We start from the raw sequence: 16,040 nt of genomic DNA, 5'->3' as shown, positions 1-16,040 counted from the left end.
TTTGATTAGTTGGTCTAGTGGGGAATCTGTTCTGTTGATTGTCTCAAAGTACCAGCTCTTTGATTAATTGATCTTATGGATTGTTCTTTTGATCTCTATTGGGTCTATTTCTTGATTTTGATTATTTCTTTTTTGCCTGCTAATTTTGGGTTTGTTTTGTGCCTTCAGGTATATAGTTAGTTCATTTTCTGGTGCCTTTCTAATGTGATCAATCCTGAAAATGGTTCCATGTACTGATGAAAAAGAAAGCGTATTTTGTGTCTGTAGAATGGAAGGTTCTGTAGATATCAGTGATGTTCATATACTACAGTAAATCCACACAATAAAGTAGGTAAGATATAGTTGTGAAAAAGAATGACAAGGATCTTTTTAGCCTGATAGGCGATCAAAACATCTATAATTTTCTGCTGTTCCTGTAAGAAACAAGGTAACATTTTTAAAAGTTGTATATCGTATTGGTGCAGAAGGAAAAAAGTAAATTAGAAACTAATAAATTGACTACCTTATGGGAATGGTTGAAAGAAAGGATGAAAATATTTAGAAAACAGTCCAGTATGAAAGGATTGAAGGGAACACAATGTTTCCCAAAGCCTACAATTTTTTATTGTTCTGACTCTTAAACTACGGTAGTAATTCGTATACTCACAAAACATATTGTAAATTAAATTGAATCAGATGCAAAATTAATGACGATAAACTAAAAAAAAAGTAATAAATGAACTTGTGTTACAAATGAATAATATTACCACAGTGCAAGGGTAGAGATAAGATAATTAACCAAAATACCTTTAGAAAACATTGCTTGGGCCCGGCAGCGTGGCCTAGCGGCTAAAGTCCTCGCCTTGAATGCCCTGGGATCCCATATGGGTGCCGGTTCTAATCCCGGCAGCTCCACTTCCCATCCAGCTCCCTGCTTGTGGCCTGGGAAAGCAGTCGAGGATGGCCCAAGGCTTTGGGACACTGCACCCACATGGGAGACCCGGAAGAGGTTCCAGGTTCCTGGCTTTGGATTGGCACAGCACCGGCCATTGCACTCACTTAGGGAATGAATCATCGGATGTAAGATCTTCCTCTCTGTCTCTCCTCCTCTCTGCATATCTGACTTTGTAATAAAATAAAAATAAATATTTATTAAAAAAATAAATTAAAAAAGAAAACATTGCTTATACTGAATTCTATACAACTAAAGAGGAAAAAAATTATGCACAAATATGAACTACCTGATATTTTTCTCAAAGAAGTCTGTAATTGGCAATTCAGAAATCATATATATACTAGAACTGAATAAACAAGTAAATGTAAATAATGAGAATCAAATTACTCACTATTGTAAAAAGTAGTTACAAATATAGAAAGAGGTGGGCGGAAAGTCAGTATATATACTGTGTAGTTGGATTGGGATTGATACGATTAGCATGAATTCATGGTTTTAGCACAGAGGAAAAAATGTTGGAAGATACATGCGCTCCTGTGCATAACTCATATATCCACATATTTCCTCTCTGTCTGCTGAAACTGCAGCGTTAATGAGCAAACTTATTCCCAGGTATTGGTTTCTAGTGATACCATTCTCCAGTGAAATGAACTGTCATTCTTTGGAGCAAGTGTTGATTCCAAGAATACAAAGTGATTCTGAAACATGTGTTGGAAAGACACTGGAACAATTGGAAAAAGCCCCAGTAGCTAAAACTTGGGTAATTTTAGAAACAAAATATTGTGCAATAAATGTTAGTGTGTTCATGGTTAAATACATAAATGAATAGAAGATAAAGGACTCTAATGTGGAATTCCAATTATTAAATGTAAACACAATGATAAAAATTTTTTCTTAAAAAACCAACACTATTAAACAGTAATCATTGTTACAGGCAAGAACCATCATTGGACAGAAGTAAGAAAAATCAAAATTTTGCATAATTTCAAAGTATTTACACTCAAAATACTTATTAATTACAAGGAAAAAATAGAAAACCTAGCCGACTCCAACTTAACAAATGATTATGGTTAACATTACAAGTAGTGAGACACATAAGCATGATCTATAATGCATCAAAAAGGGCACAGCATCACGCCAAAAGTGCACAAGCTTGGGCTTTTCATCAGAATACCAATACTTTGTAGGTCTTACCAAGTAAGTAACATCACCAGAATTTCAAATTTGTGCAAAGTAAAGGAATACTAAGTAGGTGTCACTTAGCAAAGTGACTGAATGCCATGTGGAGTTCTGGGTTGAATCCTGGACCAAACCAACAGCATTAATGGGAAGGTTGTTAAAATTTGAAGTTTCAGAGGTTCGTTAATTACATTTTATCACTACTCAATTTCTAATTGCAGTAATCATGCTACAGTTATATATGACAACAAGATTTGGAAAGACTAAGTAGAAGACTTATTTTTGTGACTTTTCTATAAATTCTTAACATTAAAAAAATCTTTTAAAAAGTTTAAAAAAAAGAAGAAGAAGCCTTTTAAAACAAGTCTGTACCTCCCTGTGAGTATGCGCACATTTCCACTTGTCCTTTTAAATCTATTAACTGCGTGTCCTAGGAGTATGAAAACATTCTGCTATTACTGTAGCCACACAAACAAAATAGGACAAACTCAATGGCACAGTCTGGAATGTTCAGTTACTCAGAGTAGAACATCGCCAACCTGGGGTGATCCCTACAGCTTGAGTTCCTTTACCCTGAACCCAGTGGTGCAAGTCTGAGTCTGCTAAAGAAAATTCACAAACACAGAAAAAGATGCCTGTCTTATTCACATCAGGCTAAAACTTCATTGATCTTTTATACACCAGAACAGAAGTGTCTTTTGCATTTACCACATACTGAATAGCTGGGTTTTTTTTATTGCATTTCATTTTAGAACATCGTTTCATAGGCTCTGATGTTCCCCCATTCCCTCCTCGTGCCCACCCCCATGGTAGATTGCTCCACCTTATTGCAGTATTACTGGTCAAATCCAGTCTTGTTTCTTTCATTGCAAGCATGTGCCATGCGTAGAGTCCAGCATCTTATTGTCCAGCTTAATTCAACTGTTTCTTGGGGAGACCAACTCTGGTCTAAAGGCAGAGTTGGCAGAATAGCGTTCCGACGAATTAAAAGCAATAACATAACATCAACAACAGTTTCCAACATTATGGGGTTAATTGACATTGTATTGAGTGACTGATATGTTAGAAAATGCAGGTTCTTAACCACATCCTGTGACTACTTCATTAACATTTCAATTTTAGTTTGTATACAACTGGCTTCTATCTACCTTAAAATGGCTATAGGGTACTATTCAGCTGTCTCATGTCTATTTTCATTTTAGTATTTAGCAGTTTATTGTGTCGACGCATAGTTTTTAATGAACTTGGCAGATTTTAGGATAGTCCAAACTGGCTTATAGCTTTAACAAGGCATATGTCACCAGTTGAGGCACAGAACACTGTTGGGAGGGGTGTGCAGAGAAATCCTGCATACCCTGGTTAGGAGAAATTTGTTTTCATGTCCTACCTAGTAAGGTATGTGAGTCCCCACTGATCGTTTCCTTTCTAGTTCTAAGCTTTTCTTGTTGTTCTCTATTTTAATTTTTTGTTGTTTGTTTTGTTTTGTTTTGGGGGGCTCCAGGGCGACCCTGCTGGTCATTGCAAGAGATGGTGGGGATCCAGAGTTGGAACTCTTCTTACCTGGCAGGGGAGATACTATGATCATGAATAGCTATTTTCATGCCTAGAAATAGTGGTGATGCGACTCCTTTCTTGGGGTTCATTTCACTCTACTATCTTTCTAAGTACCAAATGTAAAATGGATTATCTGTTCCTGTCTTCAGTTTTTGCAAAACTATACTACTGTGTCACTCTGGTCTTTTGAAATTATGCAAATTCTACATCTTTAGCCTTTTGTGAATGATGTAAATATAGTTAAGATTTAATACTCAATCCATAAAATAAAATGTAGAGTAAAATTCTGATGATAATGATATGTAAGATATTTTTGTTTGACTTTTCAGTAGCAGCAGCATGTGTAAATATAAACATTTATGAAATTTAAAACAAACTAATTTCATTATATGTATGGATTTTCTGAGCATTTGTTTATTCATTAATTTATTGACTGTTTTTATTAAGTAACCTTCTTGGAGAGGTGCACGGACATGAAATATGTTAAAGTTGTTATGAAACTGGTCAGTTCTGAATTTTACATGAAACTCTGTTCCACTTAGTAGAGGAAAATCATTTGATCATGTTGCTATTTAAATATTTTTAAAATTGGAGGTTTTTTTCACCCCCTGCATATTTTCACTATGAAGTATTTAGTAAATTCCATCACATACGGCAAATACGCATCATTGATGGGATTTGGCTTTTATTGCTTGCCCTGTTGGAAAATGTAACCCCATATTGCAAGCCCTGCTTTCTACCAGAACAAACCTAATTGTCAAACTGAAGCATTTTCCTCTGGTCTGTAGATGTTGGCTGAACAAGCGACAGATCGATGGGTCTTTGAACAGAACTCCCACTGGGTTCTACGACCGAGTGTGGCAGATCCTGGAGCGCACACCCGATGGTATCATAGTAGCAGGAAAACACTTGCCACAGGTAAGGCCACCGTGTTCCTTGTCTGCACTGCAAATCACCGCTCTGCGTTTAAAGGAGGGATGAAGAGATGAAATATTAGCAGATAAGGATTCTACTCTCTTGGATTGGAAATATGTTCCCCAGTTTAAGATGTTTCATGCTTTTTGTTTCAGTGTCTGTGTGTTTTTTTAAGACGCTTGTTTGACTAAAATGATATATTGCTGAGAAGTTGTACTTAACAAATTGCATTATCAATCTTAAGATGTTACAAGGAAGTTCTCATGAAAGGTGCCACACGGCCGGGCTTCTTGCTGAACAAACTGTACTTCCTTTGCCTGCTAGTGAGTTTAAGGCTCATCTTATCCCTTGACCATCAGGTGGTGCTAGGCCAATGCTGGGGGCCTCATAAGCAGTAAAGTGAGCAGGATGTTGAAAAGACAGAACAGTTTCAGGCCTCAGAAGCAAAGTGGAATAATAACACTCGGGACAAGGAAATCAGTATTTAGGAACTGGGCTGACAGTGGCAATACAGGAACTTTGTAGGTCTTTGGACTGAAAACCACTTCTTTTACCCATAGCATAACTTACCTGTGATGAATTAACACTGTCTCCTGCATATGGTTTCCTAAGGTGCCTAAATTGACCTGCTTGTTTGAGGCAACTATTTTTATGGACTTGGTTATGGTGTCTAAATCCTTCTGCTTACACACAAGTGAGAATAATTAGCCTTTTGGAAATGGTGTTCTCTACTTTCCTCTAGTGTTGAAACTTCAACCAAGTTATTATTTTTGTAAATATTCATTTTATTTACTCAAAAGGCAGAGTAACAAAGAGAGCCAAAGAAACAGAAAGAGGGAGAGAGAATCTTCCTTCCATCTGCCAGGGCTGGGCCAGACCAAAGGCAGGAGCCTGGAAACTTCCTCTAGGTTTCCCACATTGGTGACAGGGACTCAAGCATTTTCATTCAACTTAATTTTATGTCTGTTTTCAAATACATGCTACATACATACATACATACATACATGCTCTGAAAGAACTCAGAAGAAATTAATGACGTTCTTTTCCTTGGAACAAAGTAGCTGTGTGTTTAGGGGAATAGTGTGGACTTTTCACTGAAGTCATTCATAACCTCTCAAAATTTGAACTTTGTGAAGGTGTCGTTTCAGAAGGGGAATGAAAACATGTTAAAAGTGTGCCTTATGCTGCTCTGAATGTGTGGTTGTATTCGGTGGCCAGCACAGTTGCCCAGCGTTTCCTCAGATGTTCTGTGCTCGCTCTTGGCAGCATTGTACCTGGGAGCAGTTGGGCTCCTGAAGTTTTGTGACACTACTTATTCCCAAGTCCTTTCAGAAAAGTAGGAAAGTCAAGCTTCCTTTATCTTTGTTAAAGTTAATTACCATAATTACATTATAGCTAAATTGGGCTTTTAAAGGAGATGTTTTAAGAGGAAACTAATATTGAGCCTGGCATGACGTCCTAGTGGTTAAATCCTCACTTGGCAACCACCGGGATCCCCATATGGGTGCAGGTTCATGTCCCAGCTGCCCCACTTCCCATCCCTGCTCGTGGCCTTCGAAAGCAGTGGAGGACAGCCCAAGACCTTGGGATCCTACACCCATGTGGGAGACCTGGGAAAAACTCCTGACTCCTGGCTTGGGATCAGCTCAACTCTTGCCATTGTGGGCACCTAGAGAATGAGCCATTGTACAGAGGATCTTTCTCTTTGTATCTGCTTCTCTCTGTATATCTGCCTTTCCAATAAAAATAAATCTTTAAAAATAAAAAAGAGGATATTAATATGAAATCATGAAAAGGTCTTCCTTCCCTTCCGTAATACTACTAGATAACTGAACAATTATGATAACTATGTCTGGTTACTGCATTTCATTTTCCCCCAAGTGGGCACAACCTATCAGCATTAACATGTGTGTTAGATTAATTATGTTTTAGATTGCACTGGCTATGGAATACACTTAATAGATTGTACTGAATGTAAGACTAAGGCATTATTGGGCTAAAGTCCTCGCCTTGAAAGCCCCGGGATCCCATATCGGCGCCGGTTCTAATCCCGGCAGCTCCACTTCCCATCCACCTCCCTGCTTGTGGCCTGGGAAAGCAGTCGAGGACAGCCCAATGCATTGGGACACTGCACCCACGTGGGAGACCTGGAAGAGGTTCCAGGTTCCCGGCTTCAGATCGGCGCGTACCGGCCCGTTGTGGCTCACTTGGGGAGTGAATCATCGGATGGAAGATCTTCCTCTCTGTCTCTCCTCCTCTCTGTATATCTGGCTGTAATAAAATGAAAAAATCTTTAAAAAAAAAAAAAGACTAAGGCATTATTACACCAGGCTGGTACTTAATTAAAAGAGGAAAAAATCACAGGATCTTTGGATCCCAGTTTGACTACTAAATAACAGCATATTTTTATGAAACGATGGAGAAATTAACTGTCCGTCATGATTGACCATGGAGTGTGTAAGTAGGTCTCGTCTTCTGTCTGCCTCTGGTAATAACACATGACTCCATCTGCTTTTCACCATGAAAGCCTAACATTTGGTGCCTCCCCTCCATTTTTTGAGACTTATCCACCATGCCCAAATTTAGATCTAGATTCGAGCTTATTTTTGGCTTTCACTTTGCTTCTGAAAAGTTATATGGAAGAGTATGCAGTACTCTTATTTAAATAAAAGATAAAGGGTAGAATAGAAAACATTATTTTAATTTTGCTGTTTTTTGTTTCCTTGCCATTTCTGCATGGTAATATTGTTTTTACTTGTCCGTGTGTGTTTTTATGCTGTGGTCTCAGAGGGAATCTGCCACAGAGATGATGTAAATTCAATAGCAAGTGACTTACATGCTGAAGTCAGACAGCAAGCATAACTCCTTGTGTTAATACTGAAAGCAACATGCACCATATTTGTCATCTCAGTCTTTGTTTGTATTTTGAAGTGGCTTTCTAATTCAGTCCTGTTCCCTTAAAACATTAATATAATGAAGATAGCTAGTAAATAAAAGGTTTCATTTATCACAGTAGTCAGCTGTTTGGCTTCAGTAGTGTGACATATTTCAACCCAGTCAATCTAGTGGAAGAGCTGAGAAAGCTCTCTGAGGTTTTATAAAGACTAGAAAAAGGTTATCGATTAGAAAATGCAGTTCCTCTGTTAAAAGAGAGATAGGCCATGACTGGATGTTAATATGAGGTTTATTTTTCAGCAACCAACCCTGTCAGATATGACCATGTATGAGATGAATTTCTCTCTCCTTGTTGAAGACATGTTGGGGAATATTGACCAGCCGAAGTACAGACAGATCATTGTGGAGGTTTGTATATAAAAACATAGATTGCTGAAGAAGTACTTGCTTTCATTTCCCTGAAAACTGGCATAAGGGAAATTGCCCAAGAATTCTCTCTCTTACCTAATCCTGATATCCTCTAATTGAGACCTAAAGGAGGTGGCCATACTTGACCCAAGCCAAAGCACGTGAGAACCTCAAAGACCTTAAACTTTGGCAGGCTCAAACAACTGACAGTTCAGCCTTCCGGGTACCCACTCACCCATCAGTACAAAGCACATCAACAACATCATGACAACAACAACAACACAAGCATCCTTTTTCTACTTTTTTCCGATGTTTTCTATTGATGAAAGTAATACAAATTTCTGTCACGGAAAGTGTTGACAGTTCAGAAAATCATTAAGAAAGAAAAAAATTCCATCCTTCCCCTCTTCTATTAGCAAGAGCTTTTGTGTTTCTTCAGAGTAGATAATAAGTCTTACCGATGGAGGTTGCCAGTGAGCACTTAACTGGTGGTGGCTCCTCCTCAGTCCATCATTGCTGAGTGAAACTGAGCCTCAACTCTGACCTTGCAGGATGACAGTGGAGACAGCCAGTCAGTTTCATACACTTGGGATGAGAAGATGTCAAGGGTCAGGAAAAGATGAGATTATTAGAAGGTGAAATTTTCCTGAGCCTGCCAGGTCTGCTGTGCGGCATTTAAAGCATTTCGTGCACATAGAAGTCCTTCCTGTTGACCAAAGTCATCTTTTTTCCAGAAGAAATTTTCTCTAGAGCTGTAGCATCACTGTGAGTTCACCTGGCTAAAGCCATGCGTCACTGTCTTCCCACACTGTGACCTCTGAATTTTACTGGAAGCGTTTTGGGTTTTGCTTTTTGTTGTTGTTGGTTTTGGGGGTTTCTGGTGGGGTTATGAGTTTGTTTTTGTTTTTTAAGTTTTTTTTTTTTTTTGGTTCTTTTAGCTTCTGTTTTGGAAGTATCTATATAACAGACAGTAAGATTCCCAAATTGACAGTCACAAAATATGTTTCCTGTTCGAGTATCCAGTAGGAACCATAAACAGTATCAGAAAACCTTTCCCAATTATTGCACACCCAGGCCTGGTCTGTGCATTAGAATTTATTATTTAAAATGAACATAACTTAGGTTAAGTGTTTGGTATGGCCAAATAGTAGGCTAAGATAGTTTAAGCTAAAACAGTTTGCACAAATGAACTAGTACTCACATCAGAAAGAGTGTATTTATGTGAAATATAGCCATCCCTGATAAATTGTTACAGCATCAGTCTTTTTCTCAACACGGGGTGCACAGACCCCGTGTTGTTTGGTCATGAACTTACTAGTTCCAGGGTCTCCACTGAAGGCACTTGCTTTTGGCAGTCATGCTCCAGTGGACACTCTTCAAGTGTCCTGCCAACAAGGGTTGGTACTCAAAAGCCCAAAAAGGAGTTTAAATCTTTTGATAAATAAGATAGCAAATCAAGGTTAAGAAAGTCACGTATATTACTAATGTTATTCCAGTGACTAGAAACACTTTCATATGTCTGTAGTGATACACACAACAAAACAAAAATGTGTAGTTTGCAAACAAAACTTAGGCTGCTAGCTTGAAAGGCAGGTAATCCTTCAGTCTGTTACAGGACACACTGCAGAACGTTAGAATAATGCATCAGGCTGATTAAAGAAGGAAACCATGTCCAGTCTATGACACTATTATGGTTCACATAACTGGCTTTCAACATCTGTCTCTTCTAGCTGCTAATGGTTGTGTCCATTGTACTGGAAAGAAACCCTGAGCTAGAATTTCAAGACAAAGTCGACCTAGACAAACTCGTGAAAGAAGCATTTCATGAATTTCAAAAGGATGAGAGTCGGCTAAAAGAAATTGAAAAACAAGTAAGTAGAGAAAACAGCTTTTGGTAGAATTCCTTCATTGTCCCTGTTCTTCAAAAATATCCCTAATCTTCTCATTTTACTTACAAAACAGGTGAACCGAGTGCGATGCAGAATCTTTGAAAGGAAGTCTGATTTACTTGAGGAATTAAAGTTACTTTTTAGTTAATTATTAGTTCAGCTATGGAGTTCTGACAGAAAAGAAATGTAGGAAGGAATAAATTTCCTTTCTGTAGTTAGCAGTTAAAATGTGTTTGCAGAGAGTAACTATGGATCCCGGAAGGCTATAAAATTAAATTCTGAGGAAGATGGGAACGTAGCAGCAGGCTGCATTGGAGCCGTGGACTAACTAATGCAGTCGCTTCTAGGTTTGCTGTTTAATATTTTATGTTCATTTGAGAAAAGGCTCCCTAAACAAATAAAAATGTTCAGTGAAGAGAATTCCAAAAATTGCTGCGTTTTTATATGCTGAGAAGACACCCCAGGAAAATGAAAGAAAACCCTGGAAGCTCATATTTGCCATGAAGAAACCTTCCTGTGAATTTGTGTTTCCCCTTAGGCTGACACTGATTTCACCTTTTTACCTGCCAGCTCTTTACACACACAACTTGCTTACTGTCTTTCTCTGTAGGACGACATGACTTCCTTCTACAACACTCCCCCTCTGGGAAAAAGAGGGACTTGCAGCTACTTGACGAAGGTGGTGATGAATTTGCTGCTGGAAGAAGTCAAGCCAAGCAACGAGGACTCCTGTCTGGTTAGCTAGTGAGGAAGAGGTGGGAGGCCCGTCCAAGGCACATTGCTTGCAAGTTAGTGAAGTTTTGTGTGGAAGCTTAATCTGTGCAACCAGTAACATGGGCGGTGATCGTGCTGGTCAGGCCTTTGCCACACCCTTGCCATGGCCAGTCTAATAATGGTAAGAAATACTTTCAATCAAGTGAAAACGAGTTCTCATGATTATGCCTTTGCGAAAGAATTCTTCATTGAACAATAGGGATAGTTCACTGCTGCGTGCTTTCTGATCAAATAGCTCATCAAATGAGTGTGCTTGAGGCTCAATTCTCACCTTCCTGCCATTAAAATGGATTTGCCAACTAGAAATGCATAATGGAAGCCAAAACCTTGAAAGAATGCTGAACTTTTCTTAGTGGCATTGTCATGCCAGAAGGAAAAAAAAGATATTGATATACATCACAAAAGCAAAATCAGCCAACTGATATTTGTCTCTCAGCAGCTACATCATTGATATTTTGGTATCAAGAGCTGTTGTAGAATTTTTACCTTGTAACATGACAATGGTTTTGTATTTATGATAAGTATAGGGCTTAGACTAAAATATAATCTAATAAATCTATGCCTTATCAAATACTTTTTTGAGATTTAGAAAAAAATAAGATGAATAGGATTGTTCAGAAGTATGTTAAATTCAGGACTGTTACACTTGTTGGTGTGAGTTAAGACCTTTTAAATCATTAAATTTTATTTCTAAATTGATGAGTGTGTCTGGATGTATTCTTTTTCCAAGGTTTACATTATTCAGTTATTTTCGATGTTTCCATTTTACTGATTGGGAGATGGAAAGGAAGAGAAATTGTGATACCTATTACTGTATTTTGCTATTAAATGTACTTCAGCAAACTTTGACAAAAACAAGTAGATCAGTCTTTTGAAAGTTATGAATTGTATTGCCTTTCTGAATTACCCTGAAGCCTATTAATCTGAGCCCTGGCCCCAAAGAGAGTCATTTTTCTGACCAGTAATGAGTTTCACATGAGAAATCAAATTTGTCATGTAAAAAAAAAAAGTGCAGCCGTTCCTGAAGTCTTGAAGGATCTGAGAAATGACTAATATTTCAGTAACATGTCCATTGGTAACTAAATGGAAGAGTAAACACATGAGATCTTGAATGGGAAATTGTACTTGGAGAAGAATGAAATCAAGTTTATTTCAAAGAACATCTTTTCGAAGTACAAGATTTATTATTATTGTTTGAAATATTTTACTTTCAGATGGGTTTACTTATTTGGCTGTTGAAACGCCAAACAATATTTCTTTGTGAAAATTTTTGTTTATTTATGATACAGAAGATTGTCACAGGAGAGAAGAATATGAACAAGAGTGATACTGAATGATGAAGCCAGCTTATAAAACATAAGCATGAAAATACCTGTTCTCTCCTATGTACAACAATTCTCTCCTATGGAGAGAGAACTGAGGATTGGTACTTTATAGATGGAAGACTGGGAAGGGAAGGAAAGAAGAAAAGACAGGAGGAAGGAGGGATGGAATAGGGAAGGATAGGATGGAGAATGGAGGGAAGGGAAGAAAGACGCTTGAAATTCTAATCTGCTGACATTTGAAAGTCAATTGTGATGTGATTTTTAAATTTTTTGAAAAATCTGATCAGCTGCGCAGTTGCCAGGAAACTGTTTAGTTGAAATGAGACATCAGTCACAAATGCATGTTTCCTGAGTAGAAGCTTCCTGCTTACACATTATATTTGCAAAATCAGAAAGTTTTCCCATGCTACTGAAAGTATGCAAAAACCTGAGACATGTGTCATCTTTGTGCTTTGAAGAAATTCAGTTTACTGTTCTGAAAGCATCAATAAATCTTGATGCTCACCTTTGCAGAAACTGCTGTCTGTTTCCTAACTGGAAAAGCAAAAAAAAAAAAAGGAAAGAATTAGAACAAAACTTACATGAAATTTAGCAAACCCATTTAATCGCGAGAGCCCAAATGTTTTAACAGCTGCACTAGAGGCTGTCTGAAAATATTAGCCCATTCATCCAGGGATGACAAGGTTTAAATCTGATTTAAAGCTTCCTCTATTGCGATGGCAGATTCATTGCGGATGTTTATTGTACAAGCAGCGGCTGTTGGAAGCTCCTGACTGAATATCAAATTCAACTACGTTATTTGAAGTATCGTTGTAAAAAACACAATGTTTTCCAGATTTCTTGCCATTTCATTGAAGCCTGCAAAAGTCTTTCTTTAAAGATCAGGACGTGGGATCATCTTTAAGTCATCTTTCATTTATGATAGCCTCACGGTGCCTTAGGGACACACAGTCATATTTACTGAGCATGTGAATACATTTACCTTTTCACCCATACTTACTTCCTTCGTTTTTTGAAGGGTCTTGGTGGATACATATGATTCAGATGTGCTGTTAGCGCTTTGTGAGGGTGTGTGTTAAGTCCAGAGCATCTACAAGTCCAGGAGTCAACACTATGTGAAAACAGTCACAGCAGCATGGAGACCACAGGTTGCTCAGGACAGCTTGAAAGGATCAAAAGTTAAACAACCGGATCATAAAAATTCCTATCCCAGGAGCTAAAAGTACGAATGGAAAATGAGAGAGGAAGAATGAAATGAGCAAAGCCATACCAGTGGTATTCAGACAGATGTTCTGTAGCCATGGACTCTGAACAGCAGCAGGGAGAAGATGAGCATTGGACTCCTAAGCCGCAGCCTTTCAAAAGCTGTTTAAGACTGGGGACAAGGCTAATTATAAAAAACAACACACATTTGGAGGGAATGAGATGATTGCTGAGCCAGCATCCAAGGAGCAATATGGGAAAAGTTGTTACTCCATCAAAGCTTCACTCTCCTTGTCCCCTCACCCCTCAGACCGCTGTCCCAACATTATTCTCCCACAAGGCTTCTGCCCAATCACAGCTGAGAAAATGCACCCTTTTTTCTGCACACTGTGCCCCATGAATGAGTTACATTGCTGCAGAAAGGAAGACGGAGTGCTACCTTGGGGTTGGGTATACAGAACTTCCATCAGCCAACAGCTGGGAGCACCCAGGCCTGGTCGGACTCCATGCTTGGAGCCATTGCCACAGCCACCACGACCACACAGCCAGTGCACCATTTGGTGCTAGGCTCTGCCTGCTGGCCGCTCAACGGTGAACTCTGGGGTCTTAGAGGTGTGGAATTGCTGCCTAGGTTGAGGCCACTGTGCATGTGTGTGAGGAATCAATCCTAAGGGACTCCCAACAACATGGTAACTTTTCCTTGAAGGTAAGCGAGGGTACTGAGACCTGATGGTTTGGAGGAGAGAGACTGGACGATCTGCATGGGTTAGACTGATACACCAGCCTACTTGTGAGTCCTGTGCAGAACTTGTTATCAGTGAACAATGCTGACAACCACACAGCAGTCCATGTGAAAGCTAAAGCTGGGGGATTGTCTAGTAGGGCTAGATCCTAGAACCTGACAGAATGTAGGATCAGGGGACAGGTCACATTAGGCAAGGCCATGACACTAAACAGCACATGAGAGAACCATGTCTGGGAATAGATTCTGTGGGGGATGTGTGGGCCAAACCCTGTGGAAATACTAGTCCTGCTGGTTAGCTCAAGAGTTGGGGTGGTGATGGGCTGAGCTAGATGTGACCTGGAACCTGCCATCACCCATAGATAAAGGAACTGACAACAGTCTGGGCAGGTCAAGGCAGCAGCACCCAAATGTGCATCCTAAACAGGGTGTGGTGTGGGCTTATACAAGCCAAAATAGAAAGCAAAACTATGCAGGGCACTGGCCTAACACCCACTGGCATGTATGAGATCTGGGTCTGGGAGTGGGTCAAGTGGAGAACCTGGGAAACTCCCCTAGTGGGTCACAACTCTCACTGATGATCACATGGTCCAGGCCTGGGGGTTGGGCAAGCTGGACAAAGTAGCTCCAATGGCTGGCTAATGTGTGAGTTGGTTATGGAAGGAGGCAGACTGGGCAGGGTCGAACAAACCTTAGCTCACAAACAAGAACAGAAATTAGGCTGGAAGACAGGTCATGCCGAACTAGGCTCTTACACTGACTGGTTTGCATGAGCCAGGGATGCCAGGCCACAGGATCGAAGGCAAAGGCCATGACAGGTGAGGGGCTATGACAGCTGGGTCAGAGAAACCACTGGCACGCACGTGATCTATGGCTGGGAACAGGTCTGGTTAGGGAACTAAGAGGACACCCTAACTGGGTTGGGGTTCCCATTGGTGAGTGCGGGGGCCGGAGTGGGGGCTGCATTCTGCTCTGGATATGGCTGCAGTGTCCCTTGGCACAAGTGTGGACTGGGGCTGGGCACACTGAGCTGGGATAGACTCCAGCACCATCTGGTGCTCTGGAGGACCAGGGGACATGTAGGACATTCTAGGCTAGGTCCCTGCCGCTACTGTACCATGTGTGAGCTGTGCCTGGGTATGGACAAGCCTTAGCTGGGCTGAAACATCCAACAATAGGAACCGGAATGGCTTGAAGGCTAGTCAAGAAAGGCCATTGTTCCTGCCAGGACAGGAGGTGGACTGAGTAGGGCTGGCCCATGGACCTACTGGTATGTGCAAGATCTGGCATTCGGAGAGGCTCTGATGGAGGAGCTTGGGAAACTCCACTGGCAGGACACAGTCCCTGCAGGTGAGCACAGGCACCATGATAGGGAGGAGCCCAGATCAGGATAGCATAGGTCAGGGGCCGACCAGGCTAAATCAGTTCACATCACCTGCTGGAAAATCCGAGCACCAGAACAGAGTGCAGGTTGGGCCGGGTTCGATCTCAATACATGCCAGTACACATTACAGCTGGGATTGGGTGCTTGCTGGGCTGGGCTAGGCTATTAATTGGGGTAGGCGGGCCAGGCCAGGCTATAGCACCCACTGGCAAATGACGAGGTGAGGGGGCCATGCCAGACTGAACTGCAGCGCCCAACCAGCAAACGTGAGAACCTGGGAGGGAGGGGGCAAAGCGGGTATGGGGGATGTGGAGAGCTCCCCTGCTGGACACCCACTCCCACTGGACAGCATGCATTGCAATGGGGACAGTCTAGACCGGGCAGGGCTAAAACACCTGTGGGCCTCATGTAAACTGAATCAGGGAGAAGCCAGGCAGGGCTGACTGTTCCTACCAGTACAAGCATAAATTAGAGTGGGTGAGGGTTGGTTGGGCTTTGCCACAGCATCAGCTGGCAGATGCTGGCACAGGGGGCTAATGCTGTCAAGTTAAAGTGCAGAACCATCTGGAGAGTGCATGATGTGGGAGTGAGCCCAGGAGGGAAATAGTGGGCACACTCCCACTGGAGAGCACGAAAACCAGGACGGGGCAGTGGTAGCTAGACAGAAAGGCAACCAGCAGCATGTGCATGGGTTGGATCATGGGGCTGATTAGGTTGAACTAGGCTTAATTATCCATTGACGTGTATGAGCTGACTGGGATGTGTTGGGCAGACTGGACCAGTCTGCTGTACATATTGGCAAGCATGGGAACCAGGGCAGGCGATGGGACTGGTGGGG

General features: G+C 40.8%; 1 protein-coding gene across 4 annotated transcripts in view; it reads left to right on the top strand.

The window, feature by feature from the left end:
* The window catches only part of PHKB (phosphorylase kinase regulatory subunit beta), a 229,900-nt gene extending 219,152 nt beyond the window's left edge, over positions 1-10,748 (top strand). For 2 of the 4 annotated variants that reach the window (XM_058674471.1, XM_058674470.1), the window contains exons 29-32: positions 4,456-4,585; positions 7,778-7,885; positions 9,616-9,756; positions 10,385-10,745. In XM_058674471.1, coding sequence (XP_058530454.1) covers positions 4,456-4,585; positions 7,778-7,885; positions 9,616-9,756; positions 10,385-10,519 — 514 coding nt within the window. In that variant the 3' untranslated portion in view covers positions 10,520-10,745. Of the gene's footprint in view, positions 1-4,455; positions 4,586-7,777; positions 7,886-9,615; positions 9,757-10,384 lie in introns of all 4 variants that reach the window. The other 2 variants (XM_058674472.1, XM_058674469.1) reach the window with 2 other exon arrangements.
* The last annotated feature ends 5,292 nt before the right edge of the window (positions 10,749-16,040 follow it).

Source organism: Ochotona princeps, chromosome 16 (genome assembly GCF_030435755.1).
Source record: "Ochotona princeps isolate mOchPri1 chromosome 16, mOchPri1.hap1, whole genome shotgun sequence".
Lineage (NCBI taxonomy): Eukaryota > Metazoa > Chordata > Mammalia > Lagomorpha > Ochotonidae > Ochotona > Ochotona princeps.
This window is presented reverse-complemented; position numbering and strand designations above follow the sequence as displayed.